Consider the following 23,336-nt stretch of genomic DNA (forward strand, 5'->3'; position numbering starts at 1 on the left):
GAATGAGGAACTCAGGTGTCTGGGTTCAATTCTTATTTATTAGTTGTGTGACCTTTGATAAGCTACTTAATCTCTTCAAGACTCCATCTCCTAGTGGGTTAGCAGTATCTTCCCCATCTGATGCTGTGAGGAATCAATGTCAGGCACTTATTAACCTGGTATACATTAACTGCTCAATAAATGTTATTATTGTTGTTTTCTTTATAATCATTATTTTATTATTGCTTGGATTGCCCATTCTCCCAGAACTTGACATAAGAACAGAAACACCAATCCCAGCCAAAGAGAATATGAGGGCAAGGAGGCATTTGACCACCCTATGTAAATAAAACAGAAAAGGCCTCTGTGGGTTCTGCCCCTGACCCCTTCCTCTACCCTACAGATCCCAGTTAACATCTGAGTTCTACTTTCCTTCCTGTCTCTCCAAGGTAGGAAAACCTAGCAGAGAAGGCCAAGGGATTTTGCCAATCTGGTCTGCTACATTGCCCAGATCTGTCCAGAGTTGACTTTCTATCTAAGATTCTGCCTATCTCATACGGCCTTTATGGTTTTTCTTATTAAGCACTATTCATTCTATATGTCAATTATGTTGTCCCAGAGAACTCCTGTGGCTATTTCCTGTTCCCTGTCATCCTATCTTTCCTACTTCTTCTAGTTACTATGTTATTTGAAGTGGAGCAAAGGATGGAAAGGTAAAATTTTTTTTCCTCCCATTTCAGTGGGAAACTACCTTGGCCCTACTGTAGTTTAACCTGTTGTCTATGCCTTGTAAACAGACAAAAAACCACCACCACATCAATTAGGCAAAGGAGAGCATAAGCCATCTGCTCTGTCTTATGCCCACCATGGAGACAGTTCTCAAGATCAAAGTTCCCACATGGAGGCTTAGCACAAGCCATAGTAGAGAAGCATATCAGGAACCAAATGATTGGGCTGAGGCCCTAGACTTTATCAAGAGACAACAATGGAGTGGAATCCAATAACGTGAAGTGGGTAATGTGTTCTGAAGAATAAGTACTCTCAAAAGCAGGGGAGTGTGAGTGCTTTTTGTTCCATGCTAAAGAGAGAAGTAGGTCTCTGAGGAGCATCTGGAATTGGCTAGGGACTCTTGAGAAAGGTAGGCAAGGATTCCTAAACATGTTGTGCCTTTTTTTGCTGACTTGTTCTATACACCTAAAGTCCATGGTAGAGTCATGGGTCTAGAGAGCCTCCACCAAAAGAGAGGAAGGTATGGGATTCCCAGAGACTGGCTTCCACTGGGACAGGCCAATGCCCAATGGGTGGAGCCAAGATTCCCTCAGTTAATAGCACTCATTCAGGTGGCCTGTGAATATGAACTTCAGTGATCCAGCCTCTGATGATGTAACTGTGTCAGAGATCCTGTTGCCCCAGAAGCTCCTTTCAAGGTGGCACCAGTAACAGTTCTCCAGGTCCATCCTCAGCAGTTGAGACAGTGGCTTAACTGAAGAGCCCCCTTAGCTTCTTCCGCTTGACCTTGGACAGCTGAGGTCTCTTCACAGGGCCTGAAGTACCCTAGAGAAAAAAGCAACCTAAATTAATAGGGGTTTTAAACAGTTACTTCAGTTAGGAAAGGACGTTTCTTCCTCCTACGGCTCTGGTTAGGATGAGGCCTTCTTGAGGTGGTTGACACAGTGTTTTGGAGTCTATGTGATAAAAGACCCTAGGCAGGATGCCCAGCCGGTGAGGCTCAGTGGTTGATGGTCGACCTATGAACTAGGAAGTCACGGTTTGATTCCCAGTCAGGGCACACGCATGGGTTATGGGCTCAATCCCTAGTATGGGGCGTGCAGGAGGCAGCCGATCAATGATTCTCTCTCATCATTGATGTTTCCTCTCTGAAATCAATAAAAAAATATATATATTTTTAAAAGACCATATACAGGAGGCGCATATATCCCTTTTCCTCCAGGGAATAACCTCACAGACCATCACTGGAAGTGGCTAAAATAGTAAAGTAGTCAAGATCCATCCAGAAAGCCACAATTTGGAAGCCTGGTGACAAATATCCCCCAATATTATTAAAGCAGCATCAACTAGGTGGAAATTCCAGGGACCACAGACTTAAAGGCTATGGACTTCTCCAATGCTTAGAACGCCATCCAGGAAACTGCTCGGGACTCACTGTGGGCTCTTTGTCAGGCACTGGGAGAGATGGTGCTGAGGAAACTGGCTCTTCTGGCTGGTTGAGAAGTTGGCTATCAGTTCCTTGTGCAGAGACACTACTTGAGGTCTGAGGATCTCCTAAACTCAGAAAAATCAAGGAAGATATCAGAATTTACCAGGCATTTTGACAAAGGCCAGGGTTGGTATCCATAATAATAAAAGCATAATATACTAATTAGACCAGACAGCCAATTAACCTCCTGGACGTCATTCTGGACATCCTGTCCTTCCAGACGAAGCCACAACAGCAGGAGCCAAGGCAGAGGCAGTTAGGGGTGATCAGGCAGGCAGGCAAGCGGTTAAGGGCGAGCAGGCAGGCAGAGGTGGTTAGGGGTGATCAGGCAGGCAGGCAGGCAGGCAGGCAAGCGGTTAGGGGCAATCAGGCAGGCAGGCGAGTGGTTGGAGGCAGGCAGAGTGGTTAGGGGCGGTCAGGCAGGCAAAGGTGGTCAGGGGTGATCAGGCAAGCAGGCAGAGGGGTTAGGGGTGATCAGGCAGGCAGGCAAATGGTTAGGGGCGATTAGGCAGGCAGGCAGGCAGGCGAGCGGTTAGGAGCCAGCAGTCCCAGTTTGCGGGAGGGATGTCCGACTGCCGGTTTAGGCCCGATTCCGCAGGAATCCCCACAGGATTGGGCCTAAACTGGCAGTCAGACATTCCCCAAGGCGTCCTGAATTGTGAGAGGGTGCAGGCCAGGCTGAGGGACCCCCTCCCCATGCATGAATTTCATGCACTGGGCCTCTAGTTAATATATAAACAGACAGAAGTAGCTACACATGCAACTTCCAGCTGACTTTTGAAAAGCCCTGTTTCTACTCTGAAGAGTCCCCAGGCCCACTTTCACCAGATAGGAAAAGAGCTTCCTTGACTCAAAATAGCCAACTGTTCTACACATTTCCTATCATGTCTCACGCATGGAGATTCATCTTTCTCCTGGTTCTCTTACTAATTCTCCTAAGCACCTAGATCAGTTTAATAGAACTTTCTGCAGTGATAGAAATGGTCTGTATCTCCGCTATCCAACTTGTAGCCTCTAGGGCTGCTGAGCACTTGAAATGTGGCTGGAGCAAGTGAGGAAATAACATTTTTATTTTATTTAAGTTTTATTAATCTAAACTTAGTCACAAGTAGCTACCACAGACCTAGACTGTACAAACCTAGACCCTAACTTTAACCCCGGGAGACCAAGTTCCTCTGGAGCTACTCACCAGCGTCCTGATGCTTCTGTCTCACTTGGACCTCTTGTTTGGTGACTGCCACATACAGATTTTGTAGACTCGTGACAAAGGGTCTCCCATCACCAATACTGCATGCCTCTGGTAGTTTCTATAGTGGAGAGGAGATGCTGTCATTGATTATATTGTATCTAGAGAAAAGGGACTTGATATTCCACTGGCATCAACCCCAAAAGAATTTACATAAAGAAGTCAGATCCATATCTGAGGGCACCCATATCCAAGCCTGATGGGACCAATACATAGGACTCTTGGTAATCTTCTTCTCTGAAAGGCAATTTCCAAATGTATATCTTTCTTTCCCCCAATATTTAGATCTATTTAATGATAATGGTAATACTTATGGGGTATTATGTTTTCCCATTAATACCCCATAAGTCTCTAGGCTCTTTCTTCTAAAGGGATGATCTTTAGAGGACTGTTTTAGGAAATTGCTGCCCCTAAATTATCCCTGAGCTGCACAGATTACTATTTTAATTACGTTCACTCCTAAACCTCCATACTAGAGAGAAAAATGATGAGAGATGGGATCCAGGATAGGGAAGTGAGAGCAACAGGGGAATGACAGACTGAGGGACAAGAAAAAATTATGGAGTCATGATGTTCCGTCAGAGGCGATGGGAGAAATACAGTTTACAAAGCTTTGGAAGGTAAACTGACATATTATATTCCTACTGTAATCCCACTGTGCTTTGTCATAATCCATTAACTCACATGACAGATATTGCCCCCAAGGGGGTGAAAATTGGTTCTTGAGGGGTGAAAACAATCTTAGTCTTTAAAGTATAAAGCACAGATACATATAAACATAAACAGAATTTTGGTATCCTTTTGATATTAAGATTTCCTGAGGGGCGTGATTAGGGAAAAATGTCTTAAAAGGTCCCTTAGGGAGGTGATAATGAAAAAAAAAGTTGAGAAACATTGTTAAAATCACATTATATTTATGTTTCCTTCAATAAAGAATGAACTATGTGGATTTATATTCACATCAAAATGCTTTGCCTAGTTTGACTTTCATATATTGGCTGAACTGAAGTGAAATAATGCTGAAGACTGAAGAAAGTGCAATAAAAACGAGATGAAAGAGTATGGTATCCGGTGTTCCCAAACCTGGCTGCACTTAAGCAACTTGGAAATGGCCCAGAACTACTTCATCTATCCCTATGCATGCAAATTGTTATGGTTCCCAGCCAAGTTAGCAGGTCTCCAAGGAAGCCATGCCAGCAGCTCATATGGGAATCAACCCAAGAATCCTGGATTGGCCCATATCTCTTGTCAAGGGCACTTTCTCTGGGCTATAAGGGCATTCATTTCTGAAAATGCACTGTGGGAGAAAAATGGAAGAGATCGCAGGAGAAGCAGTGAAGTAATTGTGAACCATAGTCAAGACTATACAGTTATCTTATGGTGGCAGCTGAAAAACTTGCTGATCCCAGGAAATGTAACATACATTTCTACTCTAACCCGATTCCCACCAGAAAGATTATACCAGTCTTGGACTTGCACCGAAAGCCACAGACAATGAATCAGAAGCCATGAGTGCAAACTTTACTCCAGCCAGTCATCACACTAGGAGTAAAACAGCTGTCTTCTGTATCATTATCAGAGGAAAGAACTGAAGCAGGGAAGGCCAACTATCAAGCCACACACCTCCACCTCACCTGACTCTCCTTCCAGGTTCAGCTCTCCAATCCCCATGCCACCTCCTCCCCCTGAAGGTCCTCTACTCCACAGCCAGAGAGCCCTCCCTTCTACTTCATGTCTCTAGGATCTCCCTTCATTTTGCTCAAGAGATGTGGCCTCTCTGAGTCATCCATACACAGCTTGGCTGGCACTGCACTGTTTGTACAAATGGGCTAGGTAGAATCCGGCAGCCAGGGTCATCTCCTCCTGCCCTTTCTATGGAACTAAACAGACTCATCCATTTTCCCAGGTGATCTGTAGCCAGCTTATGTATTTAGTCTCAAAATGAAGTGCCAGAACTGAGAGGCCACTAATGCCAGTGCCGTCCTGGACCTGAGTCCAAATCTAGAACCTATATGTTAGCCCTCCCTCTATCCTTCCCCTTCTCAGAGAGATCTGGTGCTACAGTTGCTGCCAAAGGACTAGGAAATGAATATTTGTCCGTTTGCGGATATTTACTATGAGCTACCAGCCTTGGGCAAACTACGGCCCGCGGGCCGGATCCGGCTGTTCTATCCGGTTCTCTTGCTCTCCCCTCCTCTCCTTTACTTTGAATTTATATTAGTTTACACAAACACTCCATCCATGCTTTTGTTCCGGCCCTCCGGTCCAGTTTAAGAACCCATTGTGGCCCTCGAGTCAAAAAGTTTGCCCACCCCTGAGCTAGACACTGTTCTAGACCATTTTGTCTTATTCACTGCTATTTCCTTGGCACCTAGAACAACCTGCCCATAGTAGGGGAGCAATAACTATTTGAGCATAAATGAACATGGTCGGCAACAGTATGTCCCATTTCCCCGAGGAAGCCACAGCTATTAAGTGACGGGACAGAGTTAGAATCCAAACAGTCTGACTTCAGGGCCCATAAATATAATGACTACTCTACTTCTCTGAATAGTAGAATTTTCATTAAAAGGGAAATGTAGCCCGCTGGCATGGCTCAGTGGTTAAGTGTTGACCTGTGAACCAGAGATCATGGTTTGATTCCTGGTCAGGGCATAAGCCCGGGTTGCGGGATAGATCCCCAGTAGAGGGCATGCAGGAGGCAGCCGATCAATGATTCTCTCTTATCATTGATGTTTCTATCTCTCTCTCCCTCTCTCTTTCCCTCTTAAATCAATAAAATAAAATAAAACATTTTTTTAAAAAAAGGGAAATATAGCCTTTCCCAGGATCACAACCCTCAATCCCTCACATCACAGATCATCTGCTTATATATTCCATCCAGCCCAGGAACAAGCTTCCTCTGGTGACGAGAAAAAAAGTGAACACATAAAAAAAGACAGCTGGCCCTCCCTGGAAGCCTCAGGAGCTGAAAAGCCATAACCTTAATCTTTCTCTAGCCATTCCCTGTCATCACTGATTCCTTGGGCAGCGTCTGCAGAATGTGCTAGGGGAGAGAGATGTAGAGGTCTGAGTCTGGGAAGGAGAAACTTAAGCTCCTTGTCCAGGACAATGGCAGGGGCGAGCCAGGGCAGGTGGCAGAGATCAAAGGGAGAATGCTGGAGTCAGGACTAAGAAAAGCAAATAGCAGTGCCCCTGCTCTAAGTATGACTGAGCCAGGAGCAAGGTGTACCAGTCACAAAGCGGGTCACTGCCCAGGATGGGGAGGGGAAGAATATTGTGTAATGTGTTCTACTGTATAATGTGTTCATCTGATTTAACCAGAATCAATGCTACTCGGCAAAGGTGAGACTCCACCATGTGCCAAGCCCTGCAGGACTGAGGGCGGGGAAATGGACACATCAGTCCTCCCCTCCTCGGAACAGGAGTGAGCCAGAGTCCCTGCCTCAAAGGGAGGGAGGGAGATATGTATGAAGATACATTTTTTTCAAGTGTTATGCTATAACAGAATTATAAACAACGGGTAATAGGAACCAGAGAAGAAGGGGATGAATCTTGACTGAGAGTCCTCAGAAAGCTTCGGAGGTGGGGACATCAAGGTCAGTCTTGCTAGGTTAGACTGTGAACGGCTAGAAGTTTCTGAGGCACAAAGGTGTGAAAAAACAGGCTATACAGATGTTATCTCAGGGGAATGAGACCAGGAGGCTAATTCATATCCACCAGATTGCAAAGGACTTTGCATTCTGAAGTAAGGATGTGCCTGTGGGAATTTCCTTTTGTTTCTCTACAATACAACTGCCTGCCACGGCTTCCTTGGCTCCAAACTGATATAACGATGAGGAATCGGAAGCTTCCTCTAGGTTCCCCTTTTTAGTCTTTCCACTACATCTAAGTGACCTCTTTTCGTACTTTATTCACCAAATATTTACTGACCACCTACAGTGTTCAGGATGATTTAGATGCTGGGGATATAGTATATTGAACAACAGAAACTTAAAAAAAAAAAAAGTGGGAGAAACCAAGATGGCGGCATAGGTAAACACCTGAACTTGCTGCCTTGCCCAACCACTTCAAAACTACAACTAAAAGACAAAACGGACATCATCCAGAACCACAGGAAGGCTGGCTGAGTGAAAATCCTACAACTAGAAGGAAAGAGAAAAGCACACTGAGACTCAGAGGAGCTGTGAAGTAAAGTGCAGAGGTACGGAGGCGCGCAAGAGTGGAAAGGGCTAGCAACTGAGGATGCAGCTGTCTTTTTCAATCGGGAGGGAGACACAAGCTCCCAACTGCTCTGAACTCCAGTTCCAGGCGAGACTCTGGGGACCCAGACTCATACGGGGAGAAACTGGACTGACTGGCATCGGGCGGAACTGGAGGGCGACTTTCTCTCAGAGGTGCTTGCAGCAATTACCGAGGGACACTGAGACCCGGGGGTCTCATAGGGTAGGGCTGATGGGAAGCCATTGCTGTTTGCTCTGCCCTGAGAGCCCGCCCCACCCAAGCTGTGCGCAGAGGCTTTTGCATATGAATGGCCTGGTCCTTTGAAATCTAAAATTACCTAACAAACTGCAGCTGAGACAGAGAGACCCAGAACATCCAAAAGAAGGCCCAAGGCCCCACAGCAGCTTGCATTGCTTCACAGCTGGGCCACATCTGGGCACCTCCAAAACCCAAACGAAGAAGAATCTGCAGATCTCTCCATAGCTCCTGCTGGGTGGCCTCAGGCAGAGGCTAAATTAGCACCTCCTTGGAGATCCAAGAGCCAGTGTACCCAGTGGTCAGAGTGGGACCATCCAGATTACAGCTCCTCAGATCCATAAGGGACACACTCAGGGGGCAGACTCAATGAGCACCAAAGCCCCACTGAAGCAAGTCTTGCCTCATAAGGGTGTCTCCAGCACAGAAGTTCTCCCATCGTAGACACAGCTGATCCTCACAGCCAATTGGCCTGAAGGTCAATTCCTCCCAGTGATACCAACAACAATCAAGACTTAACTTCAACAAGACTGTGCGCACAACCCACAAAGGTGTGCACCAAGAGTGTCCACCTCAGGTAACTGGGGAGGCTGAGCCACTGTGCCCTATAGGACACCTAGCACACAAAACCACTCTATCAACTCAGGGAAACAGCCAAAATGCAGAGACAAAGAAACAGGTCACAGCCGAAACCGGTTTGGCTCAGTGGATAGAGCGTCGGCCTGCGGACTGAAGGGTCCCAGGTTCGATTCCAGTCAAGGGCATGTAACTTGGTTGTGGGAACATCCCCAGTGGGAGGTGTGCAGGAGGCAGCTGATCGATGTTTCTCTCTCATTGATGTTTCTAGCTCTCTATCCCTCTCCCTTCCTCTCTGTAAAATATCAATAAAATATATATTTTTTAAAAAGTAACAGGTCACAAATGAAAGAAATGGAAGATATAGAGTTCAAAACCATGGTTATAAGGTTTTTCAAGAATTTTCTAGAAAAGGCCAATAAATTTAGTGAGACCCTCAAGGATATGAAAAAGGACCAACTAGAAATTAAACATACACTGACTGAAATAAAGAATAATATACAGAGATCCAACAGCAGACTGGAGGATTGCAAGAATCAAGTCAAAGATTTGAAATACAAAGAAGCAAAAAACACCCAATTGGGAAAGCAAAAAGAAAAAAGAATCCAAAAATATGAAGATAGTGTAAGGAGCCTCTGGGACAACCTCAAGCGTACCAACATCCGAATTATGGGGGTGCCAGAAGAAGAGAGAGAGCAAGATACTGAAAACCTATTTGAAGAAATAATGACTGAAAACTTTCCCCACCTGGTGAAAGAAATAGACTTACAAGTCTAGGAAGCGCACAAAACCCCAAACAAAAGGAATCCAAAGAGGACCACACCAAGACACATCATAATTAAAATGCCAAGAGCAAAAGACAAAGAATATTAAAAGCAGCAAGAGAAAAACAGTTAGTTACCTACAAGGGAGCACCCATACAATTGTCAGCTGATTTCTCAACAGAAACTATGCAGGCCAGACGGGAGTGGCAAGAAATATTCAAAGTGATGAATAGCAAGAACCTACAACCAAGATTACTCTACCCAGCAAAGCTATCATTCAGAATTGAAGGTCAGATAAAGAGCTTCACAGATAAGAAAAAGCTAAAGGAGTTCATCACCGCCAAACCAGTATTATATGAAATGCTGAAAGGTATTCTTTAAGAAGAGGAAGAAGAAGAAAAAGGTAAAGATAAAAATTATGAACAACAAATACATACCTATCAACAAGTGAATCTAAAAATCAAGTGAATAAAATATCTGATGAACAGAATAAACTGGTGAATATAACAGAATCAGGGGCATAGAAAGGGAGTGGACTGACAATCCTTGGGGGGAAGGGGTGGGGTGGTGCGGGAAGAGACTGAACAAAAATCATACACCTATGGATGAGGACAGTGGGAGAGGGGGGTAAGGACATGGGGTGGGGTGGGAACCGGGTGGAGGGGAGCTATGAGTGGGGGGGAAAGAGGAACAACTGTAATAATCTGAACAATAAAGATTTATTTTTTAAAAAAACTGCCCTCTTGAAGTGTACATTCTAGAGAGGGGAGATCAAGATGGTGATAGCACCATGGAGAAAAATAAATCTGCACAAGCATAATGGTACAGGGGCAAGGACTGTGTTGCAACTTTACGTAAATAGAGGTCAAAGAAGGTCTCACTGAGAAAGTGACATTTTAAAAAATTTTATTTAACTACAGTTTGCATTCAACCTTATTTTGTGCCAGTTTCAGGTGTACAGGTGACATTTTAAAAAGACCTAAGTGGAAGTGAGAGTATAATCCACATATCTGGGTCAAGTGACCAGGCTCCCAGTTTGCCTGGGTCCATTCCAGTTTATGCTTATTGTTTGTTAATAGAGCTCCCTTTTTCTCTTGTAAGTGTCCCAATTTGGACAATAAATTAGATGGCCACACTATATCAGAGCATGGCAGGTATCCACATGTATCTGTATTTATTTAAAACTAGATGCCCAGTGCACGGATTCATGCACCGGTGGGGTCCCTCGGCCTGGCCTGAGCCTTCTCACAATCCGGGACCCCTCAGGGGATGTTGGAGAGCCAGTTTCAGCCCAATCCTGGCAGGCCAGGCCGAGGGACCCCATCAGTGCATGATTCCATGCATCAGGCCTCTAGTATGCATATAAGATCTTTGGTTAATCTCTTCCCGCCCTGTCCCCTCCCTGCTTCCCTTTGAGATTTATCAGTCTGCTCCATGTTTCCATGCCTGTGGTTACCCCTCCTGCGTTGAGCATCTGCCCCCTGGTGTTCAGTGCACATCACAGCTACTGGCCGGTCGCTTAGGCTTTTATATATATAGATTGTGAGATAATGAAATCTATCAGCTTTTTTCCCCTGTAAGATGGGAAGCCATTAGAGTTCATAAACAAAAGGGTTAAATGATCTGGTTTACATTTTTTGTTCTTAATCCTTACATGAGGATACTTTTCCATTGATCTTTAGAGAGAGTGGAGGGGGGGAAAAGAGAGAGAGAGAGAGAGAAACATCGATGTGAGAGAGACACATTGACTGGTTGCCTCCCACACATGCCCTGACCATGGCCTGGGCTGGGGATCTACCAGGTAACCTGCAACCGAGGTATGTGCCCTTGGCCAGGGATCAAACCTGAGACCCTTTGGTCCAAGGGCAGACATTCAAACCACTGAGCAAAATCAGCCAGGGCTGGCATTTCCATTTTAAAGTAGCATACTCAATAAAGACTATTTTGAAAGTAGAAAAACAGGACCTGCAGATACTAGTATGTCATCCAAATAGTTAACACCCAAAATGTTTTCTTTTTCTTTTTTTTCTTTTTATTAATCCTCACTCGAGGATATGTTTTACTGATTTTAGAGAGAGAGAAAGAGAAAGAGAAAAAACATCGATCTGGGGATTGAACCCAAAACCTTTCAGTGTCACAGGACAATGCTCCAACCAATTGAGCCACACCAGCCAGGGCACAGCCAAATGGTTTTTGATAGGATAAAAAAAAAGAGAGAGATGGTGGTGATGTTCAGATTTTTAAAAGAGAAACGTCTCCCTCTCCCTTCTTCTCACTTCAAATATTTGCACAGCATCTCACTTGGATGAGCTGTTTCTGAGTTTCAGGCAAGATCCAACCCCGAGGGGTCCCTCTGTTTTATTCCTCACAGAATACCCCTCTGTTCTCTCAGTTCATTGAGCACAAACCTTGGTGATTTGGGAGAGAACACAGTACCCTAAGTATACAAGGCACGCTGCCCTTGAAGATCGTATGTGAAGTCGACGAGACAGCTGACACTGCTCCTGTGTTTGGTCTGGTTTAGCTTTGTTTGGGTCTGTGCTGCACAAGGCCTACTCTGACCATTCCGCCTGCCGCCACTGACCTCTGCATGCTCTCCCATCCGCCTCTGACTCCTGAGCACCACCCACTCAATGCTGGGCTCGGCTAAGGAAAAACAGAGGCCTGAACTTAATCTTGTATTTGAAACTTGCTAATTAATTATAGTCTATTCACTCCTCTACCCTTTTAAAACAAGGTGGGAGGATGGATGAATGCACATATACATACACTCAAGCATGCATGTATGCAATCTAGTCAAATCATTACTTCACTTGCTTTGTGGCCGCCTACCAAAATGGGTTACTTTTGCTGCTTCGCTCTCTCTCTCATGGTGCTGGACATACAATGGAGATAAGATAGGTGCAGAGTTCAAAACAATTTGAGATTAAAGACCAGTCTTGCTTATATTATTTATGTTTTTGTAGTTCCACTCGAGACCTACTTAGCGCCCAGTCAGAAGAGAGGAAAGGTGGGAAGAAAAACAACATAGAGAGGTCCAAACGAAACGCTTGGATGATATTGGTAAGATAGACATTTTGGAATGCGTTTGAGGTACTAGGCACTAGGCTAAGCATTTAATGCATTATCTCAATTGATCTCCACAGTAACCCTATCAGTTAGACACTAAAATCATTCTCATTTTGTATATGAGAAAACAAAGGCTCAGAGAGGTTAAGTAACTTGGCCAAGCCCACAGCTAAAAAGTGGCAGAATGGGGAGGGGGGAGACCCAGGAAGCTGAGCTCCAGCACATACACTGAACCATTCACTCTGATGCCTTTTAGAATCACCCAATGAGACCCCAGTTTCTCCCTCCCACCCACCCCAGAAGAAGGCTGGTCCCTGTTCTGAGGTTGAGTCCTACTAGATGCCAGCTCTCACCTTCTTCCTTAAATCTCCAAATAGCACAAGAGGCTGAAGAGGGAAAAGACACAATGCCTTCCAGAGAAGGAAAGCTGACTTAACCCCTTGAATATCCTCCAATGGCACCAGAAAATCAGGAAAATGAATCTCTGGTATGGGGAGGCTCTAGATTCTAAATTGCTTTTAAAATAAGTACAGCCCCTCAAAGTCATAGCAGGAAGGCCCCTCAGCTCTGCCCCAAAAGAAAAATAATGGCAAAGGGAGTGGAAGTGAAGGTGGGGGCAGGGGCCGCTGCTCTCATAAGAGCCCTTTGTGGTGGCTGCCTCTGAAAGGAGGTTTTGCTAGACAAGGTGGAACTTCTCAAGGTGACAAGCAAATGGTACAGCCTAAGCTGTGACCCTTTGCTCACTCCTTAAGCACCCCCTCCCCTTCGGGGGGCCAGAGCCCTAACTGTCCCGAAGCCCCACCCAGGCACAGCACAAACCAGGGCTTTCTAGTCTGGAGAGCGACTGACAGCAGCAAAGGGGCTGGGGGGACAAAAGTGGTTTCCTGGGGGGGACGGATCCTCAGAGGCCCTCAGAAAGTGCAGTAGCAAACTCTCATTCCTTCTTTTCTCTCCCCCCTCCTTCTCCAAGAAGAACAAGCAGTTCCTGTTGGCTCTGGCTCAGGGAGGGGGCTCCAACCAGCCTGGGGGGGTGGCGGTAAGTCGGAATGATAGTTTTGCACCTCTCTCAAATCCAGCCATCTCACCATCCTTTTCCCAAATGGAAATGAAGCAGTGTGGTCGAACGCAGAAAGGAAAAGGCATCAGATTTAGTAACAAAAAGAAACACACAGCTCCAAGGCAGGCATCTGGCTCTGAGAGCTCGGATCCCTGCCCTGTGCCACGAGCTCAGCACGTAAGTGCCATTTCCCTTTTTCTTTTTCTCTCTTCTGTTTTAGTGGAGTCAGAGGACAGTCAGCTGGGGCTGCAGGGCACAGAGGTGATTTAGAGGACCCAGCAGCATTCTCTGTAGAACATCTACCACCAAAGGGATTCTCTTTCACTCCAGATTACACGCTTGACAGCTGGGAACACAGCCCACTGAGGCTGTGATCTCATGAGTTCCCTGACCCCCCTCTGCCTGCTCCCTGTAGGATGACACAGTGTCCTCTCCACCCTGCAACGTCTTATTCTATAGGGTGATACACCACATCACACACACACACACACACACACACACACACACACACACACTCGTGAGCAAGGCCTGATCTCCATGACCTTAGGTAGGTAAAGATTTCTTAACAGATCATAAAGAAAAAAAATTGATTAATTGAACTACATTAAAATTAGGAACCTCTATCTGAATAGACACGTCTACAAAGAGGACATACAGATGGCCAATAGATAAATGAAAAGATGCTCAACATCATAATCATCAGAGAAATGCAAATTAAAACCACAATGAGATATCATCTCACACATGTCAGAATGGCTATCATCAATAAATCAACAAAAACAACAAGTATGCTGGTGAGAATGTGGAAAAAAGGGAACCCTCGTGCACTGATGGTGGGAATGCAGATTGGTGCAACTACTACGGAGCTGCCTTATGACCCAGTGATTTCACTTCTGGATATATATCCGAAGAAACCCAAAACACTAATTTGAAAGACTATATGCATCCCTATGTTCATTGCAGCATTATTTACAATAGCCAAGATAAGGAAGCAACCCAAGTGCCAATAAATAGACAAGTAGATAAAAAAAAAGTGGTGACACATATATACAATGGAATATTACTCTGCCATAAAAAATGAGATTTTACCATTTGTGACAGCCTGGATGGACCTAGAGGGTATTATGCTAGGTAAAATAAGTCAGTTAGAGAAAGACAAATGCCATATGATTTCACTTATATGTATAATCTAAAGAACAAAAGAAATGAACAAACAAAATTAAAATAGACACATAGATACAGAGAATAGACTGATGGTTGCCAGAGAGAAGGGGTGTTGGGAGACTGGGTGAAAAAAGTGAAAGGACTTTGGTAGTTACAAAATAGTCACAGTGATGTAAAGTATAGCATACAATCAATATTATTGTAATAACTATGTATGGTACCAAGTGAGTATTGAAAATATCAGGAGGGTTCAGCCAGTGTGGCTCAGTGGTTGAGCGTCAACCCATGAACCAGGAGATCATGGTTTGATTCCTTGTCCAGTAGGGGGGTATGCAGAGACAGCTGATCAATGATTCTCTCTCATCATTGATGTTTCTATTTCCCTCTCCCTCTCTGAAATCAATACATTTTTTTAAAGAAAGTATCAGGAGGGCCCTAACCGGTTTGGCTCAGTGGATAGAGTGTCGGCCTGCGGACTGAAGAATCCCGGGTTCGATTCCAGTCAAGGGTATGTACCTTGGTTGCAGGCACATCCCCAGTGGGGGGTGTGCAGGAGGCAGCTGACTGATGTTTCTCTCTCATCGATGTTTCTAACTCTATCCCTCTCCCTTCCTCTCTGTAAAAAAACAATAAAAAATAAATAAAAATAAATAAAATATCAGGAGGAACATTTTGTAAAGTATATGATTTTCATTTTTGTTAATTCTCACCTGAGGATATTTTTTCCATTGACTTTTAGAGAGTGGGAAGGGAGGGAGAGAAATATCCATGTGAGAAAGACACATCAATTGGTTTCCTCCCCGACATGCCCCGATCCAGGCTGGGGACTGAACCTGAAACCCAGGCATGTGCCCTTGACCAGGTATTGAACCCATGACCCTTCAGTGCACAGGCCAACACTCTAACCACTGAGCACACTGGGCAGGACTAGTATGTGATTTTCTAACCACTATGCTGTTCACCTTAAGCTAATACAAAGTAATATTGAATGTAATCTGTAATAGAAAACTAAGAAAAAGAAAGTTCTGGTTTAAATAAAAGGTGAAAAGAATAAAATTAAGAACCTCTGTTCATCAAAAGATCAAAAAAAGTAAGCTATAGAATGGGAGAAAATATTTGCAATACATGTAACCAATAAAGATTTGTTTCCAGAATATATGAAGAATTCTTAAAAATCAATAAGAAAAAGACAATACAACAGAGAATTAGCAAAGGGCTTGGTCATATCTAAATGACTAATATTTACATGCAAGTGTACAGGACCTCATTAGTCATTAGGGAAATCAAAACCACAATAATGGATAAAAGGAAAAAGACAGATAACACAAGTGTTGACAAGGATATGATACAACTAGGACTCTCATAATACTGCCTGTGTGAGTATAAATTTATATAGTCACTTTGGAAATAGCTACTAAATCTAAACATATGCATAACTATGAAACAACCATTCCACTTGTGTATACAGGGTGGGGCAAAAGTAGGTTTACAGTTGTTCATATGGAAAATGCTGTAATAATTAATAAATAATAATATAAGAATAAACCATGTTTTGCATACTCACAACTGTAAACCTACTTTTGCCCCATCCTGTATATCCAACATAAATGGATAAGTAAATTGTGGTACAGTCTTACAATGAAATATTATACAGAAATGAAAATTAGCCCAGCCCATGTGGCTCAGTGGTTGAGTATCAACCCATGCATCAAGAGGTCACCAGTTTGATTCCTGGTGAGGGCACAGGCCCAGGTTGCAGACTTGATCCCCAGTAGAGGGTGTATAGGAGCCAGCCCATAGATGTTGATGTTTCTTTCTCATCCATGTTCTATCTCTCTCTCTCTCCCTTCCCCTCTCTCTAAAATCAATAAAAAAATATTAAAAAAAGAAAATTAAAGTACTGCTACACACTACATGGATGGATTTCATAAACATTTTGTTGAGTGAAAGAAATCAGACACGAAAGAGTATATACCATAAGATTCCATTTATATGAAATTCAAAACAGGCATATTAATCTATCATGTTGGAAGTTAGAAGGGTGGTTACCCTTTGAAGGTGGTAGGTACTGAGTACTGACAATTTTTTAGTTCTTGATTTGAGTGCTGATTACATGGCTATGTTCATTTTGTAATAATTCTTTAAGCTATATGCTTGTGACATGGGCACTTTTCTGTACTAGTATGTACCTTATATTTCAATTAATAAAATACTATTAATAAAAGGTAGACCATGATAAAAAAACAATTTGGCAGGTCCTCAAAAAGTTACATGTAGAGTTACTATGCTACCCAGCAATTGTACTTCTAGGCATATATACCCAAAAGACTTGAAAGCATATGTTCATACAAACACTTGCACACATGTCCTAGCTAATTTTGCTCAGTGGTTAGAGTGTTGGCCTGCAAACTGAAGGGTCATGGTTTCGATTCCAGGCAAGGGGAAGTACCTTGGTTGCAGACTCCATCCCTAGTCCCAGTTGAGGCACGTGCAGGAGGCAACCAGTCGATGGGTCTCTCTCACATCAATGTTTCTCTTTCTGTCTCTCTCCCTCCCTTTCATTCTCTCTAAAAAATCAATGGGAAAAAATATCCTTGGGTAAGGATTAACAAACACTTGCACACAAATGTTCATAGCAGCATTATTCATAATAACCCCAAAGTGAAAACTACTCAATCGGCCATCACCTGACAAATGGATAAACAAAATATGAGATAGCCAAAAAATGGCATATTATTCTGTCATAAAAAGGAATGAAGTACTGCCTGGTGAGTGTGGCTCAATGGTTGAGCATCAACCTATGAACCAGAAGGTCATGGTTCAATTCTGGTCAGGGCACATGCCAAGGTTGCCAGCTCTATCGCCAGTAAGGGACATGCAGGAGGCAGCCAATGATGATTCTCTCTCATCATTGATATTTCTACCTCTGTCTCCCTCTTTCTTCCTCTCTGAAATCAATAAAAATATATTTTTAAAAAGGAATGAAGTGCTGATACTTGCCTTAATGGATGAACCTTGAAAACATAATGCTAAGAGAAAGAATTCAGACACAAAAGACCATATATTATATGATTCCATCTGTATGAAATATTTCAAATAGGCAAATCCACATAGAGACAGAAAGTAGGTTAGTGTTTTCCAACAGCTAGGGGAGAAGGGGAATGGAGAATGACTGCATATGGGTACCGGGTTTCTTTTGGGGGTAATGAAAAGGTTCTGAAAGTAGATAGTAGTTATGGTTGCACAACTTGTGAATATTGTAAAACCATTTATTATTGTAAAAACTATTGGACACTTTCGGTGTATACTTTTTGGTAAATGTTATGGTATGTGAATTATTTCTCAATTTTGAAAAAGGATTTTAAAAAGATATACTCTCTACTCTCCCCCTTTCCTCTGCCTGTTCTCCATTCTGTTCCCTTTTTTCAGGAATAGACTCTCTGGCTCCCAACAGGCCTGGACAACTTTTGAATGACTTAAACAGTCAGTGGAGCAGATTACTGCCTAGCGACTAGAGTGACGGTAGTTAGCATAGAATGGGGACAGAGCACGAGAGGTAGAGTCACATGGGACTAGTTTTGAAAAAAAGTCCACCACTTACGTATTTGTCTTTATGATCTTGGCTAAGTTAACTTAATCTCTTTGAACCTCAATTTTCTCTCTGTAAATGAATAAAATAATTCCTTTCAATGAGGCTTGTTGTGAGGATTGTTAAAAGAGATCATGTATGTAACATATTAAGTCCTTTCCCTTGAAAGTTCCAATCAATCTCAGCTACTTGAAGGCAACCAGAAAACACACTTTATTTAAGCAAAACTGCGTAGGCTCTGGAATTGAACTGCTCAAATCCCAAGTCCATTACTTTACCTTTCTAAGCTTCGGTTTCTCCAATTGTATAATGGGAATAATAACACCACCTGCTCCATAGAGTCAGGATGAGGATTAATTGAGATAATGCATGTAAAGTGTCACTGAACTGCCTGGCACATAGAAAGCACTCAATAAATATTAACTATTATTATTAATTCAATCATTAAACAAAATTGTTGAGTGGGCCAGATAGCGTGCTGTGTCCTAAGGAGAAGATGGAGTTCACTGCCTTCAAGGAGCTCATAGTCTGGCTAGGGAGTCAGACACATAAACAAATAATTGTTCTTCATGGCCAGGCACACACTGGAGCCTTTGATTCCCAGTCAATAACACTAGGTCTAAGGCATTATAAAACAAAGCTGGATATGTAAGGAACGGTGTGGGGTGGGGGCAGCGGTGAACAGACTAACCATGAATCAACAGTAGACCCTTCTTTTTTTCTATAAATAGCCTACAAAAATCTAGATAAATAGGCATGCAGACTGCCTCCTCAGCATTGCCATGAACTGACCAGGGGCTTAAGGGCATCTCCTATAATACTATCTCCCCCGATCTTCAAGTGCTTGGTTCTTTCTCATCTTTCAGATTTCAGTTTAAATGTCACTTCAGGCCCCTGACCATATCATCTAAAGTGTTTGCTCTTTTATATCACACTATTATTTTCCTTCAAAAGGACTGTCTTTTCAATTATTTATTTGTTTACTTGTTTCCTATCTCCCCCACTAGGCTGCGAGCTCCTAGAGTTCAGGTTCATTTAGCAAAAGTTTACCAAGTATCTACTATGTGCCAGGTTCTGAAGTAGGTGCTGGGAATTCCATTTAGGGGTGCAGACATGGCCACTGCCCTCACGGATGTTATGGTATATACTTGCTGCAAAGCTTTGTGGTAGAAGATTATCCCAATCCTGGTGGAGGCCCTTCTTCTGACTAGACCAGGTGGATATGAGCCCCTGGTTGGCAATCTCTCACTGAGTCCAAAAAGCAAACAGCTGAAACTGGGGACTTCTCAGCTCTTCCTTTTGCAGTCCTGGAATCCCATGCTCACAGCCCAGTGAAGTTTAAGCTAGGGCCAACAGCACAATCTCAGAGCCATTTCTGCAAGTTCTTTCCTTATAAAGCTCTTCATATAGGCATTCTAAGGGCAAAAGCAGCTGGTATCAAGCAAGGGATGTACTGGCTGGGGGAAGGGGGTGGGGCAGCAGGTTGATGAGAGTCTCTCTAAGACCCACAGAGAAGGAATAACTAGACCTGGAAGTGCTGAGCCCACATCACTTTCCCACGTCAGTGTCCTGAGGTTCTCAGACCATTCAGCCTGATTTCACCCCAAATGGTACTTCCTGCTAAAGCCAGCCTGAGGTCTAGGAATGCTGAATTAGTCTCCAGTAAGTATATTCTACTATGAACTCTTAGGATACATCAAAAGGACACTGTTTTCTAGGACTGGAAGATAACAAAAGTCAAAGGATTATTGAAAAAGCTGCTTCAAATTCATTAAATGAACAAGGGTGTGTTTATGTGTCTGTGTGACAGAGAGAGAGAAAGAGAGAGAGAGAGAGAGAGAGAGAGAGAGAGAGAGAGAGAGAGAGAATATGAATGAGAATAAGTCCTTGCTTAATAACAGGAGATAATGTCCTGAAAACAGAATCAGAAGGAAAGTCTCAAGCTACAGAAACAAATACATTTATTCATTCAAGAATCACTTACTAGAATCTCTAAGCCAGATTGTTCTAGGTCCAAAGAAATAACTGAATGATTGTGCATTCGGAAAAATATGTTCAGTTCTATGATAGGGGTCTGTGCACAGTCTACTATGAGAGAACAGCAGAAAGCAGGCAGGATTTTTCATCCTTGTCAGGGATTTCCTGGCCCCACCCCCCAAACTCCCTGCTTTTAATCTGCACTGGCAGCAAACAGAAGCAAGACCATGGGGGTAGATCTGGAGGGTGGGAATAAGGTCAAGGTGTGTCCATTAAATCAGAATAGCAGGTTGAGTTGAAAACAGAAGGCAAATCCACAGGAACTAGCCAACTAATAGCCTCAGCCCAAATCACTGCTGCCAGGTCTAGCAGAATTAATGATGGGACCGTAGGAAAGCTGGCAAGGAGAAACATTGTTATGTGGGAAATGATGTTGTGCAACTAAATCTGTGTGAGAGTGTTCTCGGAAAATGAGATTCTCTGGAAATTCTGCTCAAATTCCAAACTCAGCCCAGCATTAATCTCGGCATTACTCTCCCTTGCCCCTCTCTGAGCAGGTAGGGTCATGTTGTCCTCCTGGTGTAAGGGCTTGCAAATCTTAGATGAATACACTGAGCCCTTCCATAATCAACATGGAAAATACTATAATTTGGAGAAAATAAGTGTGGAAGAGTGGCTCTCCCGAGATCCATGATCCTGAGTAAGGGGAGAGGGAAATATATTTTTTTCATACAACATCAAAACTTTGCTATTATTCCAATCACTACTATGTTTTCTTATCATACCAATATAATGCTACTTAGTGCCATCAGTATGGCTCTTTCTAAATTCATATTGATATGTCTACACTCTACTTCCTGGTTCCTTTGATGATCAATAGCACATATTTTTCTAGATGGTTGATACAATTTGACTATGAAAGAAAACTGTTCTCTTTATCAAATAAAAATGAATACAGATAAACTAAGGTGGCCAACTCAGGAAAACTCCCATCTTTGGAAGTACGTCCTATTCATCCATAGCCCTCCTTGAAAAGGCAAGATGAGGGAGGGGGAAGATCTGTACTATGTGACCAGAATGCCCCAGCCCCAGAAAATTACACGAAGGGTGGACACCTGACCCAAGAAAACTCAACCCCTGGACCAGACTCTCTCCATCAGTCATGTGACCTGAAAGTCGTGAGCATGGATTCTTAGTTGTTGTTTTTATGCTATGGACTCCTCTGGCAATCTGGTGAAGGCTCTGGGTCCTTTTTAAATGCATAAAATAAAACATATAGCATTATCAAATAAACCAATTAATTAAAATGCCATTATCCAAATATTTTTTAGAACATATATTTCTTTATTGATTTCAGAGAGGAAGGGAGAGGTGGAGAGAGATAGAAACATCAATGATAAGAGAGAATCATCGATTGGCTGCCTCCTGCACGCCCCACCCCCCCCACTGGGAATCTAGCCCGCAACCCAGGCATGTGCCCTTGGGCAGAATCGAACCTGGGACCCTTCAGTCCACAGGCCAACGCTCTATCCACTGAGCCAAAACGGCTAGGGGTATCCAAATATTTTTTAAAAAATTTGTAATAACAGGTGTTCCTTTACTGACACATTAAATTACAAGATCTAGTAGTGGCTCTAACAACTATCATATTTCAAGTAGTAATGAGCATAAACTACATTGCATGATATCCCCAGCAACTATAAAAATATAAGAAAATATCTGTGATTTCTTTGGTGACAAAATCACAGATACTGCTCTTTGTCCAGTGTTCTTCCCACTGTTTGTAATCCCACTGAGGGCAAACAGGAAAGTCAGGGTAAATATTACTATTAATTAAGTGTCTTAAAATGCATTGAGTGATGGGTACATAATGTGTTTTATTATTCTTTATACCTCATAGATTTTTATATCTATTAAATATTTTATAATAAAAGTATTTTTTTAAAAAAATGGTGAAATCCAAATCAAACATCCAAAGGAAAAAGTGAAAATTATTTAACACAACACCCCCTTGACTGCCAAAGTCCAAGCACTGCAAGTCCATTGAGGGACACGCTCTCCAGACTGTACCCATGCCTGCCCCGGGGACTCCTGAGTTTAAAGAAGTGCAAGATTCCAAGGAATCAGAAGTTCTAGGGGGAAACAACACCATTCTGGATATCAAGTCATTTTCCAGAAAGTCAAGAAGACTGGCGTTTGTGGGGTTAGGAAGTTGAAATGCTAGAAGGTCAATTGCTAGTTATTAACTCAAAATACTCATTCACAACAGGGTGCCTGTCTAATGCATGGCGGAGGTAGCAATAAAAGGATGTAACCTAAAATTGTTCAAAGATGACTCTAAAACAGGGGTGGGCAAACTTTTTGACTCGAGGGCCACAATGGGTTCTTAAACTGGACCAGAGGGCAGGAACAAAAGCATGGATGGAGTGTTTGTGTGAACTAATATAAATTCAAAGTAAAGGAGCGGAGGGGAGAGCAAGAGAACCCTCTGCTCTTTCAGCTCCGCAGGCCGGATCGAACGGGCCAGATCCGGCCCGTGGGCTGTAGTTTGCCCACGGCTGCTCTAAAATCTAGTGCCTAGGGAAAATTAAGCAGGTCCAACAAGGCATTAAAGAGATACCAGAAAAAATGAAATACGGGGAGAAAAAAAACAGAGGTTAAAATATAGACTTCAAGTCAGATCTTAACTCAGAGCAAGAGTGTGGTGGCACGGTAGGGGCAGTGAGGGGGGTGGGTGGTGGGAGAAAGGGGCTGGAGAAGGAGAGAAGTGTGAATCTGCAGAGGAGTCAAGACAGATCTGATTAGGAGGAAACTCTCCTACATGGATGTGAACAGGCTTGAGGCTAAAAGCTGCTTCCTGAGACTTCTGGCCCCTCAGGCCAGGACATATGCGTTCCTTGCCTTCTCCTGGCTATGGTACTGAAACTCAAAACTCCAGATCATTTGTAGGTCCAGTACATGACACACTCTTTTGGATCTAGGTTGTACTGAGGAGAAGAGAATGACTGATTACCTAATTTAGCATTTCCTAACTGATACAGGAAGCCATAATTTTGTGGGTTTAAGATTCCCACTGCCCTACCTGGTTTGGCTCAGCAGATAGAGCGTCGTCGGCCTGGGAACTAAAGGGTCGCGGGTTTCATTCCAGTCAGGGTTGTGGGCACATGCCCGGGTTGCGGGCTCGATCTCCAGTAGGGGGCATGCAGGAAGCAGCCATC

At 43.4% G+C, this 23,336-nt stretch overlaps 1 protein-coding gene across 1 annotated transcript in view; it reads right to left on the reverse strand.

Annotated features, from left to right (window-relative positions):
• Positions 1 to 203: 203 nt before the first annotated feature.
• The window catches only part of NHEJ1 (non-homologous end joining factor 1), an 84,322-nt gene continuing 61,189 nt past the window's right edge, over positions 204 to 23,336 (reverse strand). Inside the window, exons 6-8 of the mRNA XM_080669442.1 lie at positions 3,387 to 3,504; positions 2,144 to 2,262; positions 204 to 1,533 (exon numbers count right to left, since the gene is read on the reverse strand). Of these exons, the coding sequence (XP_080525568.1) occupies positions 1,459 to 1,533; positions 2,144 to 2,262; positions 3,387 to 3,504 (312 nt within the window). The 3' untranslated portion in view covers positions 204 to 1,458. The remainder of the gene's footprint in view (positions 1,534 to 2,143; positions 2,263 to 3,386; positions 3,505 to 23,336) is intronic.

The sequence above is a fragment of the Plecotus auritus genome (genome assembly GCF_963455305.1).
Source record: "Plecotus auritus genome assembly, chromosome: 5".
NCBI lineage: Eukaryota > Metazoa > Chordata > Mammalia > Chiroptera > Vespertilionidae > Plecotus > Plecotus auritus.